The sequence below is a fragment of the Procambarus clarkii genome, chromosome 82, assembly GCF_040958095.1.
Source record: "Procambarus clarkii isolate CNS0578487 chromosome 82, FALCON_Pclarkii_2.0, whole genome shotgun sequence".
Taxonomy (NCBI): domain Eukaryota; kingdom Metazoa; phylum Arthropoda; class Malacostraca; order Decapoda; family Cambaridae; genus Procambarus; species Procambarus clarkii.
In genome coordinates, this window is record NC_091231.1 from 9,502,197 (window position 1) to 9,520,138 (window position 17,942).

The 17,942-nt window shown below is 41.7% G+C and overlaps 2 protein-coding genes across 2 annotated transcripts; both read right to left on the reverse strand.

Annotated features, from left to right (window-relative positions):
* Nucleotides 1–1,039: 1,039 nt before the first annotated feature.
* On the reverse strand, nt 1,040–3,896 carry LOC138358125 (uncharacterized). The gene is made up of 2 exons (XM_069315628.1): nt 3,780–3,896; nt 1,040–2,071 (listed from the first exon to the last, which is right to left on the reverse strand). The coding sequence occupies exons 1-2, from the start codon at nt 3,894–3,896 to the stop codon at nt 1,040–1,042; spliced, it is 1,149 nt and encodes a 382-aa protein (XP_069171729.1).
* Nucleotides 3,897–5,832: 1,936 nt separating this feature from the next.
* LOC123764312 (H/ACA ribonucleoprotein complex subunit 2) lies at nt 5,833–17,019 on the reverse strand. The gene is made up of 7 exons (XM_045751911.2): nt 16,997–17,019; nt 15,129–15,194; nt 13,300–13,365; nt 12,402–12,467; nt 10,123–10,218; nt 7,925–8,074; nt 5,833–6,333 (listed from the first exon to the last, which is right to left on the reverse strand). Exons 2-7 carry the CDS (start codon nt 15,192–15,194, stop codon nt 6,058–6,060), a joined length of 720 nt encoding a protein of 239 aa, XP_045607867.1. The 5' UTR covers nt 16,997–17,019; the 3' UTR covers nt 5,833–6,057.
* Nucleotides 17,020–17,942: the final 923 nt, after the last annotated feature.

Here is a 17,942-nt window from a genome sequence, read left to right on the forward strand (position 1 = left end):
GATATGAGTGTGATATGGAGCCAGGGAAGAATGACCAAGTTCCTAGGGATTCCCTCTCATGTTGGAATGTGTGGAACTGAGCAGATGTGCTTGGCAAAAAGATATCCAGAGACATTGCAGTAGCCATACACAGACTCAGACTTGGCTACAAGTGCTGCTGGGAGGTAATGAACCCAATAGTTAAAGAGTGTCACATCTGTGAAACTGAAGCAGAGGCGCCACTATTGCACTACTTACTGGAATGTGAAGCTACTGAACCCCTGCGCATCAAACTCAACATTAATCTAACGACAGCAGCTGCATTAGATGCACATTCCACCGCGACTACAATGATTAGAAAAGCTGTTGAGGAATGGGACTCATTAGTGAGCATTCTGCATCTACATCCGCCACCAAGATAATGTTAATAAAACAAGATTAAAACCAGTGCACTAAAACAGAAGCGATAAATAAGCAGGGAAAAAGGAGAAGTCCTCTCCTCCATTTTAAACTTAGACCCAAATATCACAGGAAAAAGGTTATCATGTATAACCAAACTCAATTACGGGCTCACCATAGCCCGTGCTACATGGACACTTCGTCCTGAGTAGCTAAATCTTTAACAACAACAACAACATCGGGGATCGAACCCCGACCTGCAAGAATCAAGGTAGTCTCTCCATCGACCAATAACTTCGACCCACCCGACCGCTTATGCTGTTAATAAGGAAATACAACACTCCCAAATTACTTAACCTTATTTACAACATGTATATATTGGATAGCAAATCTTGATTTATTTATTTGTGTGTCGGGAAAAAACCATGTGCCAAGGGTGTTGGTCGTTTACAAACTTCCCCTCACTCAAACATCCCCCCCCCCTCCCCCTTCCTGATACCTCACACACAAGCCGCCAAATTAGTGGTCGTTGGTATAAATTAGTTGTGTGAGGGGTGGAGGACGGCTTGACAGTGTACAGTCACTCTCCAGCCTTGTGGGTCAACCCAGCAAACAAACACCAATAATTAATTCATTGGTAGAGTCGTTAATCAGACGAGAATCAGGTAATCAGGAGGGTGCCGGAGTGTTTGTGGAGGGTGGGCCAAGTGTGGAGGCCAGGGTGGGCCCAAGTGTGGAGGCCAGGGGTGGGCCCAAGTGTGGAGGCCAGGGGTGGGGCAAGTGTGGAGGCCAGGGGTGGGGCAAGTGTGGAGGCCAGGGGTGGGGCAAGTGTGGAAGCCAGGGGTGGGCCCAAGTGTGGAAGCCAGGGGTGGGCCCAAGTGTGGAAGCCAGGGGTGGGGCAAGTGTGGAAGCCAGGGGTGGGGCAAGTGTGGAAGCCAGGGGTGGGGCAAGTGTGGAAGCCAGGGGTGGGGCAAGTGTGGAGGCCAGGGGTGGGCCCAAGTGTGGAGGCCAGGGGTGGGGCAAGTGTGGAGGCCAGGGGTGGGGCAAGTGTGGAGGCCAGGGGTGGGGCAAGTGTGGAGGCCAGGGGTGGGGCAAGTGTGGAGGCCAGGGGTGGGGCAAGTGTGGAGGCCAGGGGTGGGGCAAGTGTGGAGGCCAGGGGTGGGGCAAGTGTGGAGGCCAGGGGTGGGGCAAGTGTGGAGGCCAGGGGTGGGGCAAGTGTGGAGGCCAGGGGTGGGGCAAGTGTGGAGGCCAGGGGTGGGGCAAGTGTGGAGGCCAGGGGTGGGGCAAGTGTGGAGGCCAGGGGTGGGGCAAGTGTGGAGGCCAGGGGTGGGGCAAGTGTGGAGGCCAGGGGTGGGGCAAGTGTGGAGGCCAGGGGTGGGGCAAGTGTGGAGGCCAGGGGTGAGGCAAGTGTGGAGGCCAGGGGTGGGGCAAGTGTGGAGGCCAGGGGTGGGGCAAGTGTGGAGGCCAGGGGTGGGGCAAGTGTGGAGGCCAGGGGTGGGGCAAGTGTGGAGGCCAGGGGTGGGGCCAAGTGTGGAGGCCAGGGGTGGGGCCAAGTGTGGAGGCCAGGGGTGGGCCAAGTGTGGAGGCCAGGGGTGGGCCAAGTGTGGAGGCCAGGGGTGGGCCAAGTGTGGAGGCCAGGGGTGGGCCAAGTGTAGAGGCCAGGGTGGGGGTATAGAAAGGCGGTGTCCAGGGTCTAATGGCTCGATTCTGCAGACTTAAATAATAAATTCGTGTCGGTGGCAGCACGGACAACACCAGTACAACCAGGAGACGGTGTTAACCACACAAGGTGTAACCTTATTACAGCCAACACACGCGTCCTTAACACTTAAAATCGTCTAGGTAATACTGAAATGAGTAGCACTTGGCCAGCCAGAGGCTTGAGACCCGCGCAGGAATATCCCTACGAAAACAAAGTACAACCAGGTTATAGCGACTATGAGGGCCTGCGGGCTGCTCCAAGTAACAATCTTTTTAGATCAAGCTACCACAAGTCAAGGCTGACCCCAGGCCGGGCTTGGAGAGTAGAGCTCTCAAACCGCCTCCAGGTATACTACGGGTATACTCTAGGTATACTACGGGTATACTCTAGGCATAATGTTACCAGCGCAGGCAGGAACTACGGAGGAAGCGGGGCCACTTGGCGGGGAAACTTACAAGGAGTGTGGAAATAACCTGTGAGACGCGGCTCAGGTGAGTTGTCAACAGTTTACACCTCGTGTACACAGCTCCTTCCTGTTGGGTCTTCCTATATACTCCCCCTTTCCTCCCTATCCACCCTCCTTCCTCCCAGTATCTCCTTATCCCCTATCCCCCTCCTGTACCTCCCTCCATCAGTACATTATATATCAAGAATAACTTGTGTGGTCACTTCACGCCGTCTCCAACACTATAATGAACCACAATAATATAAATAATAACAAATTCTCATGGCGAAGCATATTCATTGATATTCTAGATTTTGCACTAAACATATACAGGGATCGCTGTTAATCAGTTGAGTGCTTACCTCGCGTTCCCCGTGACGGTAGTTAAGTCCTTCATCATTCCTCAAGGAAAAAGCCAGTTTCTTGCGGCGTCTCGCATGTTTGACGCATCAAAAGCTTATCTTAGAAAATGGATCCAATACAGCAGAAATACAGTAGATTTCTTCCAAGAGCTCCCGTGTCATCTACTCTCATAACTGTGAAACCAGCCACTGTGGCCCTCCAGATCCAACTGCTAAGCGTAGGAAGCTGGAACATAGATGGCGGGTACCAGAATGTGGAGACAAAAATGTATGCGAGACAGATAATGGGAAGCAATGATAGGAAAGTTCATCGTCAGTTAACACGGAGCACTGAGGTCAGTACACCATTAATGGAATGTTACTACCATTTCTCAGGACTCGGGACAAGATATCCCTGTCCGGATCATACGTAACAAATTACTAAACATCCTGACGTAACTCTGTCGTCAATAGCAATTTCGTATATATAACAGTTTGTCTAGATGTTATGTGATTTGTTACGTAGATGGATCTGTAAATCAATACACGGAAGTATTGGAAGTAGGTGGGAACGTTGAGGTTGCTCACGTCCAACAGCCTGGTTGACCAGTCCAGCTACGAGGAGGCCTGGTCAGAGACCGGGCCGCGGGACCCCTGAGGCCCGGAATCATCGCAAGGTAACCGCAAGGATTGTCTAACGTGCTGGAAGGCGGACATAAACAAATATTCAATGTGTCAGACTATGAGGAATGAGCATCTAGGTGACCATTCAGTCTTCTACATATCGCCATACCAGCACCACCTCAGCACCGTCCCAGCACAACCTCAGCTCCCTGCCCTCACATTATTACTCTAAAAATATCCTCCCTATCCTCCGTGTTCCTGTCTGAGAGTTACCCACCACCCGTTTTACCTTGGCAAGGAATTTCTTGCTGGTGTTGTGTCCCAAAAATGTAAACACAGGCGAGATGATGTTTACACCCATGGCCGACGTGATGTTACCTCCTGCCCTTGACTCAATACCGTTCATACCCCGTCTCTTGCTTACCTGCTATCACCGTTCATAGCCCGTCTCTTACTGACTTGCTATCACCGTTCATACCCCGTCTCTTGCTGACCTGCCATCACCGTTCTTAGCCCGTCTCTTGCTTACCTGGTATCACCGTCCATACCCGGGAGATATAGCCAATTGTTGTGGGTTGCATCCTAGGGAAGGTATAGTCAGCCCCTGGGGGAACCTCGGTAAGCCTACCAGACTTCCTGTTCCCCTGATTAACGCTAAACTATGTAGTCTCTTGACATTTAGAGAATGACCACCTGACCTGATTTCTGATACCTAATAATTCACCTAAAATCAGCGGAATCGACCAACAGGTTAAAATTGGGACGTTTTAGTTAAAATTATAGCACCGTCATATTGACGTATTTTATGCCTCGGCTTCTATAGGTTATGTGAATTGGGACGTTTGTAGTTAGGTAAAACATTGTCCTACATTGTGGCTTGTAGCTGTTGCCTTATGTATGCATTACATTTGACCTATTTAATAAATGATCTAAAATAATGTCCTCATACTTATTCATTATTTTTAAAGGTCTCGATGAGAGCAGCCCTCTCGTATCTAGTTAGCAGTGTTGTTAGCCCTGTGGCCTTAAACTATTACTGGTATGAGTTGAATTAGCTCTGGGATGAGTTTCACCGCAATGTTGAACTTTATGGCAGATATGTCCTTTTGAAGGTGAGGTCTCCATGCTCGGATATGGTACTCCAGATGATGTAGTATTGCTGTTTTTCACTTAGTCTACATAACAATATTTAGTTTAGTTCATTTATTATGTACCCCATACGCATCCTGTTGTCAGCAGTGGAAACAGTTAAGAGGCACATAATGGACTCTAGGGACTGAACCCCATTATGTAGCATTTATCCACATTGAATTTTTGTTTAAAGTTAATCTATATAAAATAAGCAAAGGTCGTTTATTTCTTCTAGTAGCTTAGCATCTTTTGTTAACATGAATTCCTTCACATAATGTGTTAGTAGACAAGGAACAATAATAATAGAGCCTTGAAGGAATTACTGACGTATCTCCAGTCTCAATACATTGCATTATCACTTCTCTCGTATTGTCGTTAGAAAATGTGCTAACTTCCAGAGCAACCGTTTACGCAAGACTATCACATACCGTTTTTAGGTCCTGATAGAATCGACCCAACTTTCATAAATGTATCTCTGGCTCATTCATTCATATATATATTTGTCTACTTGTCCAAAGTTGAAGGCCAGGTGCTTGGGGCTACTATCAGCTGACTTTTAAACCATTATACATTGCTTCCCATAAAGAAATATTGGCTACTACCCACCCCCCTTCTGATTTTTATTGAAATTCATTTTTTTCTTATTTCTGGTAAATTTTTCATCTTTTCATATTACATTTTCTGGCAGACGTGTGCACACACACATACAGTATTGGTGTGTGTGTGTGTGTGTGGGGGGGGGAGGGGCATGATCTGGGCACTGCCAACTACTTTGCTCCACCTAGTGTTACACAAAAAAATATACTGAACCGTGCAGCTCTAAAGCGATACTGCTTATGTTATGCTCTTTTCGCTTAGGTTATGCTCTTTTCAAGATATTCTACTTTCTTCCATTACAGTACTTTAATAATTTGGTTAATACAGTTGATACTGGTCTGTAGAGTAAGTAGTGGATCTCCACTAAATTCTTTGTATATTATAATTGCCTTATTTCCTTGTTGCTAGCAGTTGCCTGTAAGGATACCTTATCTGGCTCTACTTGATTGTCCGACTCTTAGCACATTTTTTATCCCATTTCTCTAAACACATCTAGGCATTAAGTTATGCTCTAAAGAACAGTGAGTGAGCAGGTAATTTCTTTTCCTGGTTACCAATGCATTTCTGTTTCAGACATGGACACGAGGAATAAACCGTTTTATTCAAAGAAAAAATTAAAATCAAACATTTATTGAAAAGGTTGCTTTAAGCACACATTTAATGCTGTCAAATTTAGTAATTTGTAACTACTGTATATGACAACAAATGTCACTACAGTGAAATGATTTTCAATTAAACAGGATTTTTTTTATTGGTTTCATAACTGTATAAATTTGCATGTTGCTTGATACTGCACTGGATAAAAGCATTACAGTATAATTGCTGTATACATATTATAATTAAACATTTGCAGACTGTTCCAGGAGCCTTTCACATTTTTTTCTGAAAGTTTTGATCTGGTGTTTAAGTTTAGAGCCATCCTTGGAGATGAGAACACACACCCTAGTACCTGTATCAGAAACCACATTACATGCAGCACCCAGTAATGCCATTGACTTTACATAAATGTATGGAACATTCTTTTCTTTACACAATTCTGGCATCTCTTCCACAGGTTCGTAGTATGGTCCATTTGCAGACATGATGACCAGCTCGGCATTTCCTTGGTTAAGAGCCTGAAAAATTTATATGGCATTACAAAACTGAACGTTTCTATTGCACGAGTAGTTAAGGAAGGTATTCCCAGTCCAGCACATGACATGAACAGGGAGTATGAATACTGTATAGGAAGTACAGTATAAAGACAGGATGCTTAAAGAGGAAAAGTATTAGAAAGAGGTGAGTGTATTGTAATATTCTTGTGGTAGGGGTGGCAAAAGGCTAGGAAAGTGGAGGGGGGGGGGGGGGTAAATCTTCATAGTGCCAGCCTAGGGGGGCCATTTATGGCTATAAACTAAACTATCCATTGCATGCTAGATTTAATACCAAGGGAAAAATCGGTATGAAAACAGCAAAAGGTTGAAGTAGTTTACATCAAGTCCAGAATAAACCTGTGTCAGGGTAAAGAAGAAACCCTTTATGGCAACCAGAATGATTATAGTGCTTAAAACACTGCCTTAGGAAGATATCCTTGTATTGCCAATGAGGAGCCGAGACGATAGTCCCAAGGCGACTTTATGGGTATATCCGGCAAGGAAGCTTTTGAGGAAAAGGTGAATTGGCTTGGAGACCAAAAAATAATGCAATTGGGTCAATATATTATACCTCCAGGTAATGTCAAATGCATTCCCATCCTTGGAGATGAGAAAACACACCCTATATATATATATACATACATACATACATACGTACATATATATTATAAAAAAAAAAGGCATCAACAGTTCCATAACAAAAATTATGAATAGGCTTCCAAATTGACCAGGATTTCAGTTATGTTGCAACACTTCCAATAAGGCTTCTCGACCAGGAGCACAACAGCATCAAGCCAAGGCTCAGGCCCTGACAGTGTCCCAAATCTGATTAATAATACAAGAGAAGGTGGAGGATTTTATAATGAATATAGTATCATTGGAGCTGGCTGACATGGAGTGGTAAAGGGACAGTCAAGTTCAGAAAGTTGCAAAATCATTGGACTATCAAAACTGTGTCAAATACCAAAGACAGGGATTCAGCAAGGAATTTTTGGCCAAGGAAGGTAAGCAAGAATCAAAACTAATGGCTTAAGAGATAGAAGCTGAGCTGAGAATCCTGGAGATGAATGATGGGCACATCAAAAATTAATTTGCCAGCAATCTTACAAATCTTCATCTAGATAAGGAATGACATTTGGCAGAACAAATGAACCTGTAGGTCACCATTTCTAGTCTTAATGTTTGAAGCTGATATGCACAAATTTTTCAAGGCATCACAGATGTCTTGTACGTTGAAGGAAATTAATCGTATCACTTAAAACTAAATTGTATTCCTTCTGAAGTAATTATCAAAAGAAGGCACCAAGCCAGGAAAACTAAGTAGCATATTCCTTTGGAAATATGTAATTACTCCTATATGAGGACAGGAGTATTATATTTGCTAGAATATATTTTGTTATTTTTCCATTTACAGTACAACACAACCCCCACCCCCAAATCTGAATTAAAGTAAATACCAAATTTCTTAGAAATTAATTCAGTTTTCTCAGCTTTCCTGTAACACATTACACACAAATTTTAAATAACCATAAAACAAAAAAACTTACACCTCATGTACATCATATGTACTTACCCTGATTACTCTTTTAACGCTTGTCAGAACTTCTCTACGGCCAGCTGCTGCATTGATCAAATTCAGCAGCTTATGGTTAAATGCACTGTCAGCTAGTGGGACAGCACTTCTTTTTTTCTTTTTGGCCTTCTTTTGTGGTTGCTCACCACCCTAAAATATTAAAGATATTCAGACAGGAACTATCATATAAAACTAATTAAATAGTGTAATTATAATATGTTCTGCGAGACACTGAACAGCATAGTAAGAGTATTATCCTGATATACTAGAGCACATGGGATGGACACACATTCAGGTTATATGAACATTTGGGTTACCCAAATTGTAAGAAAAGAAATGTTTATTACTTAAGTTTTTTTTTTAAATGCAGAACAATTTTAGGGTACAAAGTATAAAATTAAATATAAAATAATTTTTCTATAGCTTCACGGAGGCAATTTTTTAAATTGACAAAAAATTATATATAACTTTGGCCTGTCTCATCCATAATGATGAGGAGTAACAGTGCAAGGACAGTACCTTATGGGAGCATGTTATGGAGTTTGCAGAAGGCTGTTAAATACTGTGAAAACTTCTACAAAGAAAGCAGTGCATGTGCAAGAGTTAATAATATAAATGAGTGGTTTAATATTAATGTAAGTGAACTTTTTTTTTTTTTTTTTTTTTTTTGTTACCTTCATGATACAGTGAAAGCTAGAGTGAAGAGCACTTTGAAGTGTACTATATGGACTAGGGTTGTTCGCATGCACCCCACAATCAGGATGGGGTGACCCTCGGCCAGAATATCTGGCATATAACTACCTATGCAGAGTCGTTACCAAGGGCACCACTTCCCTGAATTGTTTCTCACAGAAGAGCAGATGACCTGGCTGGAGGGACCCGCATGCGCATACATGACAACCCTCCTGCTCCGGGGCCTTTGAGGCGCTTCCGCTACAAATTATATTTTCTACGTATGCTGTTGTCAAGTCACCATACCTGCCATTTAGGCAGCCTGTTGTTCTGCCTTCAGCTCATTCTCTTTAATATGCTGTGTATTCCTCCCTTTGTGTGCCTTGTCTTATATAAGAAAAACAAAATACAAAAGAATTTTCCATAGTACTAACCATTTTTATTTTTCACCTTAACTCCTTTCAGAGATATACCATCTAACCATTTTTATATATTTTAGTTTGTGTTGTTAGGGAACTATGTATATGTGTACTTAGGGGTACATGCCTCTCCCCATGCCTAGTGGTTGGGGGGAATGGGTGGCCTGAAGCTATATAACTCCCCCCCCCCCCCCACTGAAGTGGTAAAAATTACTGGCTAAAGATTATGACTTAAAGATCCTTGGCTATATGACTTACATGTTTGTAGTTGTTACCCTTTCTATCTACCTCTTACCTACTGTATCTACTCTAACCCATTTTCTTTCATTCTAAACATTCCCTTCTCCTAACCACTCATCACTCCTCCCTTCCACCTCACTCATTCCCATTCCATGCATTAATTACAGTCTTTCTCCATTTTTCTGATATGTTACACAGCTAAGCCACAAAAAACATAACTTGACAGCAAGGGGGAATAGAAGTCTAAGTTATCTGTATTAACCCCTGAATTGCACAGCTACTTAAAACTATCACATCAAGGTGCGTCTGACAAAGTAATAATTAAATGAAATGGGAAAAATTGCATATGGCAAGTGGAAGTTTAAGGGTTAATTAACTAACTAGACCTTCACTATACACTTAGCAGTCCAAGTTTATTTCTTCCTAGTAATTCAGTTAATGTGTCTGTTACTACTGTCATTGAATGAACAGGTGCAAAAAACAAAGACATTTGTCAGGAGTTACAATAACATTGTGGTTGACCACCGAGCACAACTGGGCGGTGAGGAAGGCGTGCTCAGGGAAAATGCTTATTATAATGTAATGCCAAAATATGTCATAACCTAAGCAACTCTAGCATCTACAGCACTTTTCCAGCACCTATAATGACTGCATAGATGACTTTAAAGGTAGTGCTGGTGCAATAAGTCATACTACCTGACTGTATAGTCCTGTTATAACATAGATGTTATGTTAGGTAGCTACTGAATGGGATAGCTCAAAAATATAAATTAGAATACAAGTCCAAAAAGGAAAAGTTAATTTTGTTAGTACAGTATTGTAATCAATAACGTTAATCACACAGCAACTTAAAATGTGTATACATACAGCAACTTCCATTTCCTCCTTTTTGTCAGTGTCATTTGCAGAAGACTCTTCAGGGACCTTCGCACTATCATTCTCTGTTGACGCCGATGTTACATCCTAGAAAACAAGTAACAATGTTACAAACTAGTGCTTTTATCAAAACAGATCATGTTAGAGACTGCAGCTCACTCTGCCAGCAATATATAACAAAAACAATCTTTGTAGCAAGAATATTTCATAGTACAGTTCAATAAATTATCCCAACAAAATTAACTGTTTTGTAAATTGTATTGCTAAATAATGATTATTACTAGACTAATTATTTTTTGCATAGTTGTGAAAAATCACAAGTTAATTTTAACATTTATGTCTTTCATACAAATCTATATGTAGAGATGGGAGGACATGGAAAAGAAAATGGAAGAGAGGTGAAGGAGATGGAAGAGTGGGAGCTAGATGTAGTTGGTGTAGTAATAATGGCAATTTATTTAGTTTTCTCACTAATGACAATCTCCACTGAATCATTTATGCAAGGTTAATATTTTTAAATTCATACTCTCTCTAAAAATACATTGTAAACGATTCCTTAAAGGTTACATTTTTCAAATACGAAGTAAGATCAATTGTATAATAAAAAATACTCATTGTAAATTTCAACTTTCACAAAAATATTCACCTTACAGTACCTTTGAACGATTCCAGGAATCAACACCCCGTGGCCTGGTTGGTGGTCTCTATGCGAGCAAGCCCAGAAGCAAGCTTCTGAGTCAACCCAGAAGCAAGCTTCTGAGTCAACCCAGAAGCAACCAATTGACCACAACTACCTATGTGCCCAAATCGGAAGGGGCAGCCCCCAAAACCACCCAAGCCTCATCCCAATCAAAACCCTGCCCTGACTCTGAACCCCTCAGACGTTTGGGAACTGGGAACAGGGCGAACCATGCCCACCTAGGAAGGAATAGGGGGCCTGGACAGAACCAAGGTCGAAGTGACCAACGCCCCCAAATCAAAGTCCTTAAACCCCCCCCCCCGCAGGACAGCTCCGGGGCCTCCAACCGGGCAACCAACCTAGCCCATTGCAAGAGGGAGAAGCAAGAATACAACCTGGTTGCTGTCTGATCCCCGAGATCATCAGATAAAGGATAAGTAAATTGAAGCACAAGTGAGGAATAAATCCCGCAAGACTCCAGGTCGTAGGTGTCCCTGACCTAACAGGCAGTACAGATGATTGTTTCCGAGGCAGGGGCGACAAACAACCTTCAACTTCGCACAAGGCAAAAATGGGCTCGGAAGAAGTATCCATAGTACGACTGAGCCCACAGTAGTTTTCCAGGGCCTGTAGGGTGAATTAACCCTACGGGAAGCCCAGGTACTCGGACTAGCTAAGCTGGTAAAACCCTGTCTGTTAGCAGGCAAACTGACCACCAGTAGCAGCCATGAAACCTCGAGGGCCACAGCGCAGAACTACCAACACAACCTAGGCTAGCCTAATCAGAAGCTAAGCAGACCACCTCTGTCGAAACAAGGCGAGAAGGCTGGAGAATGAAAAACAAAAACAAAGACACAACAAACTGGCAATCGGGAAAAATGTCGGCCGCCACTGTTGCAAGCTGCGCCAGCCGCAGTGCGCCCCACCCAGCCAAAACACTCCCCTACCCGTCAAGGCAGAAAGCCCCAAGAACCATGACACACCCCAATGGCAAAGACAACCTCAAGCAAGAAAGCCCATTATGGGGAGTGAATCCCGAATGCCCGAGGGAAGATAGCCCTGAAATTTAAGGGTAGTACTTACAGAGCACCTAGGAAAGTAACCCTAAGTACATGCAGCTCCAGTACACCAAGATGCCTGGTCACCACACCACACACACACACTGCTGGAAAAGCCACACCAAGCAAAAATCCTGCTAACACGCAGGAGTGCTAGTTGCATGAAGTTTGGGCTAGTTGCCCGAAACGCTATACGTATTAGTGGCTTTAGGTATTGTATGTACTATCTATAAATCCAACATTATGTTTGTAAATCAAGTATGTATGTACTTTCAATGGCAATTAGGACATACTTTAAATAAAAGTGCTTATAGGCCATTGCTCCCTGTGTCTCTGAGGGGGACTAGGGTCTGGCTCATAGTCCCCGGTAGGCAAAGGATTCTGATGACTGATGACCCCAAACTAATAAAGCACTGTATCAGTTCAGATAGCATCAGGGAGCCGACAGGGCTCCCCACAGTCTGTATCCCATTACAGACATGCACACAAAAACACAATCTATTAATAATCAACAGGTCTCATTATCGGATTACCTTTTCATCACTTTCTACTGCAACAGGTTCTGAGGAATCACAAGGCTCGCCATCTTCTTCAACCTCCTGGAAAGATCAATAAATGTGTATCTTAATACAATATTAGTACTAGAAATGAAAGGAATATTAAACCTGAGTTATGCGCACTCACATTCAGCCAGATAGCCTTCTAACATTTGTTGTATCAAATTTTGATAAATTACCTGTAATTTTTGCACTATACTGGACAGTACATGAAAATTTTGTTAATTCCCTCTTCTAAAGAAACTTCATATCTTGCCACCCTCTAAAGTTACATTACTCTCTGTAGTATAATTCCATTACAGTATAATATTTGCGAATAATATATAATTATAATATTAACGTCAATTACCGTGTATTAGTAAATAAGTTTGTTGAATAAATTGTTGATTGTTTCGAAGTGTCTTTTCGTCAACAATCTTTAATAAGTACTGCCCCATTATTTTGCTTTGCTACAGTTACATCTGTGTTCTTGAATTTAACTGGCTTAAGCTTGTGGATCAAGCCCACAGCTTCAAACACTAAATACTAAATTTGGTGTGAGGACCCCTCAGTTACTCTTTAGATTTATTTATTCAGTTGAGGAGCTAGCAACCCAGTGACAGGAGGTTCAATTAGTTGGACTTCAACGTTTGCTCTCGCCTACTGGGTTGGGTTGTTTACTTAATCAACCCCTCCTTCATACAATAACTCATATACTGGCACCCAGCTGAGAGCTAAGAGCCGTGCACGGGTTTGTTTATGGTACAGGAAAACCCGAAGCCCCACATTCTGGCGCCCAACGTTGGGCCACCGAGTGTATGTATGCACCAAAAATTTCACCTAATGGTATGCACATTGTATCTATTACCCGTGAACAATTACTTATCAGACTTACCTTCTCATCACCATCTTCTGTCATGTGTTCTGAAGAATCACAGGGCTCTTCACCTTCATCAGCCATCTAGAAAGTTCAATAACTGTACATCTTACTTTAATACAGGGCACAAAGAAATCACACTAACATTATGAATCAATTAGAAAATTAGTAGGAACCATGAGGAGGATTCAAACCTCACACTGGGTACTCACAAGCACACACTTTAAACCACATAACCATGACATGCTCAAAAGCAGAGCAATCTGCAATTCAACCGAATCCTCGATAAAACAAAAAATAAGCTCGGTAGCATTAGAAATACGTATGCTCAAACTGCATAACTCTCAGAAGTAGAAACGATTGAACTAAAGCTACAAGAATCATACAAAATCCAGGAGAGGCAAAGAGAGCAAAAGGCCATTAGTGCATTAGTGAGAGAGAGAGAAATCCAAAATATATTTTCTTTTCTCCTATGCAAGTTCAAGATAAAAAAACATCTAGTAACGAACCCCTGCGAAAAGGAGATGGAACGTTCACTGATGACAACAAAGAAATGACCGAAATACTACCGAATCAGTAAGACTGTTTTCAGCGTGTCACTATACAGATTGATAATCTGTTTAGATTATCAATCTGATGATTGATAATCCAAATAAATTTATCATGGATATGATACCAATATCAAATCATATCAGATGTTACCCAATCCCCACTGGATTTTGAAGAAGCCATAGACAGTATGCCTATGCACTCTGCACCAGGCCCTGATTCTTGGAACTCTAAATTCACCAAGAACTGTAAAAAAACACTATCGCAGGCCCTTCACATTCTTTGGACAGCCTAGTTACTGCCGTTATCCCTGACATACAATACTAAAAACAGCAGAGATATCACTACTCTATAAAGAAGGAAATAAGGCAGAGGCAAAAAATTACAGACCGAGAGCCCTAACATCACACACACATCATAAAAATCTTTGAAAGAGTGCTAAGTAAGATCACAAAATACATGGAATCACAGCATCTCCATAATTCTGGACAACATAGTTTGTTTCAGAACAGGGTGCTCTTGCCTATTACAGTTGCTGGACCACTAGTAGTTAGTAACAGTTGAGAGGCGGCCCGAAAGAGCAGAGCTCAACCCCCACAAGCACAACTAGGTAAACACTATGACATGGCACTGGATGCAATAGCAACACCCACACTCCAGCTGCCACACACGTCTCCAAATTGTCAAACTAGTAGTTACGTAGTTTGACATCATGCCAAACATCAAAACAAACCCTTGAAATATTTTATAGTCCAACTTTCATATGGAAACACATTACATACACTGATATAAAGATACAAAATATATTTGGTCACTTAAACGTTAATGACATTATATTTATAAATACATTATAAATTATAAATGTCTATATATTTATAAATGACAGTAATTATACTACTTCATTTACAAAGTTAGGACACATTATTAATACTGGTATGCAGTATGCAGGTTCCAATCCTCCTCATGACTCCTACTGATTTTCTCTAATACAAATTTTATTACTGCACAAATATTATTAATTCTAATACAGTATTATAAATATTAATACAATATTAATACCTGTAATACAAATCAAGTATTACTGCACTAAAATGGAAAATGTGCAATGGGATAACTAGCTAAACAAAAATTAATGAGTCACTGATATAAATACTGTAGCTCAAATGTCATGTTAATGACAGTTATTCAGTTTGAATGATTAGCAAAACCTACACAAATATATAACAACATTCTGAACAAGATGAATAAAAGCTACACATCTACTTAAAACAAACAAGCCTCATTACTTATCAGATTACCTTCTCATCAGTGTCTTCCAACACTTGCTCCGAAGAATCGCAAGGTTCACTGTCTTTATCAGCCATCTGGAAAGATAAATAATGTTATATCTTGCTTCAATACTTGACCAGACAGATTTGTATCTAACTTTCTGCAACAAATGAAGTTCAATTACATCCAAAGTATACAGTATTGCAATTTGCTACTGTATTTAACACAAACATTATTATGCATTTAATATTGCAAAGAATTAACATACATTTGTGTACATTTTAATGCCAATTTTTTTCAAAGCTGAATTCAGGTCTATCTTTAGATAAGCATGGGCTTGCATAAGCATAAAGTTGCATAAGCAACCCCACAACAAGCCGAGTAACTCCTGAGCACTTACTCACCTCACTGCTAGGCAAACAGGGGGCCTTAGGTGAAAGGAAATTTGCCCAACCATTTCTCTCTCTCTCAGGATTAGAACCCGGAATTCTCGATTATGTGTCGAGAATGAACTAGACTGTACTACGGAGACCCTTTTTATTTGTACTGTATATTTATATAATGTATATACATACACAGGCTTCTTGTCCCCCAACAAAACAAATTATTTAATTATTACCTGCATAGCAATAATATCACACTGGTGAAAAACTAAAAAAGCAAACCATTTTGGTTTAGTAACAAAATTCATTACAAGGACAAAGTTCAGTATGATAATTTTATACTGTGCAACCACTTAAAAGGAATGTTCATACTACACCACACAGATAGTACACATGATTATAGAGAAGCTTCATTGGATAAAAGTAACACAAGTAAATACTCAACAACCCACACTTGGGTAGTCAATGTCTTTGCATGCATCATAACTATGGCCACAAGCATAGATTGGTTAATATCTCCTTTAGTATTACATCAACAAGCTGTATCATATATTTATTTATAGATCACCATTTTCTCTCATATATTTTCCTAAACTATGTTTTTTTTTTTTTTTGAGATTTGAGATATATACAAGAGTTGTTACATTCTTGTACAGCCACTAGTACGCGTAGCGTTTTGGGCAGGTCCCTGGAATACGATCCCCTGCCGCGAAGAATCGTTTTTTCATCCAAGTACACATTTTACTGTTGCGTTAAACAGAGGCTACAGTTAAGGAATTGCGCCCAGTAAATCCTCCCCGGCCAGGATACGAACCCATGACATAGCGCTCGCGGAACGCCAGGCGAGTGTCTTACCACTACACCACGGAGACTGTAAACAACAGTCTCACTCGACAGCAAGGGAAGCAATAACCAGGGAGCCCGGGACCAACAGTTTCACAGCATTCTGGTTCAGAGGTACAGTAACATCATCAAAATTACGATGCCAGTGCACAACAACCCAAACATCTCCACTTTTAAATTATTCATGCACTTGTAGGTTAGGCTTAGTTTTTCTAGGGTAGAGTACATTTGTTTAGATCAAAGAAATAATGGGTAGCCAACTCAACACAGCCACTTTTCACTCAACTCAGAATGTTAACATTTTCTTAAAACAAAAGTTAGTGGATATGTTTAGTGCATTGGTCCTCGTTAGTGGTGAGATCTGTGCTTTCCTTCACATATATTTCCAACTTTATTGCTGTCTATAGTAGACCGCTGAGGATTCGATGTGTGTTTGGCTCATTGGGACTTCACTAGTCAAGAGTGACGCAGGGTCACCCATCCAGTGCTAACTTAACCTAACTGACCGTGCAGGGTGCACCACATCAACCACTAACCCGCGTTAACCTCAAGGTTCAAAATACCCTTCGTAAGGGAGGGTGAACATAGAGTACAATAGCCCAAACACCATGTGCCAGGCCCCAGGGCCGCACACATACACCACTGCCACTGTGTAAACATTATGAACCTACACTAGCTGGCTCCACGATCAATGTACCAATACGTGTTTCACAAGAGCACCAACACTGCCACAGTTCCCCAAGAAGCAGCAGCAGCAGTTACACACACACCAGTAAGCTTACCGCAGTAAGAAGAGAGGAGACGCAGGTAGTAAGAAGGTTTAAACAGCGGTGTGTGTGTGTGTGGTAGCGAGGGGTCGGGCGGGTTGTGGCCGCCTCCCTCCACGCTCACACTCCCACCAATAAATAAATAAACAAATAAATTTTTATTCGGGTAAGGTACATACATACAAGGTAAGATACAAAAGTTGATGGATTTATAGATAGAACTAGTACATGCAATGCCTAAAGCCACTATTACGCAAAGCGTTTCGGGCAATAACAACACAAATCTCCCATATATCTCACATGTCATAACCCTATCAAAAATGTATTTTTTCGTTATATAATCGATGCCATTTTGGTGTTATGTAGTGAAATTATATATATATTTGTGTCAATATATTTTGATCTGTTTTTTAACCGTCCGCCTGTCCCGGACGCGCCACTCCGTCTCCCAAGGGTATACTTATATGCACCGTCCTCAACCTTTATAAACTCATTTGATACGTTATAGCTTGTTATTTCCGTTCAGAAGATTATTATGACTTAATTTGTTTCCACCAGATGCGCTTTTCATAATATTAATGAAATTTGGCGCCATTTCCAGCGGATGACACGCGGTGGGCAGCCGACGCCGTTGCTGAGGCCCCCCCCCTCACCCCGGGAACACTCAAGGAATGATAACTCATTTCCTAGGGTACAGCCAGCCTGTGTATATATATATATACGATAGGCTCATATTGAATTTCGAGGACACCATTTGGTCACCATTTGGTCACCATTTGGTCCGGGAGACATCTCCCGTCACGCAGGGTGTTGTCGCACCACCACAGATCTCCAGTATCATCTATTGATA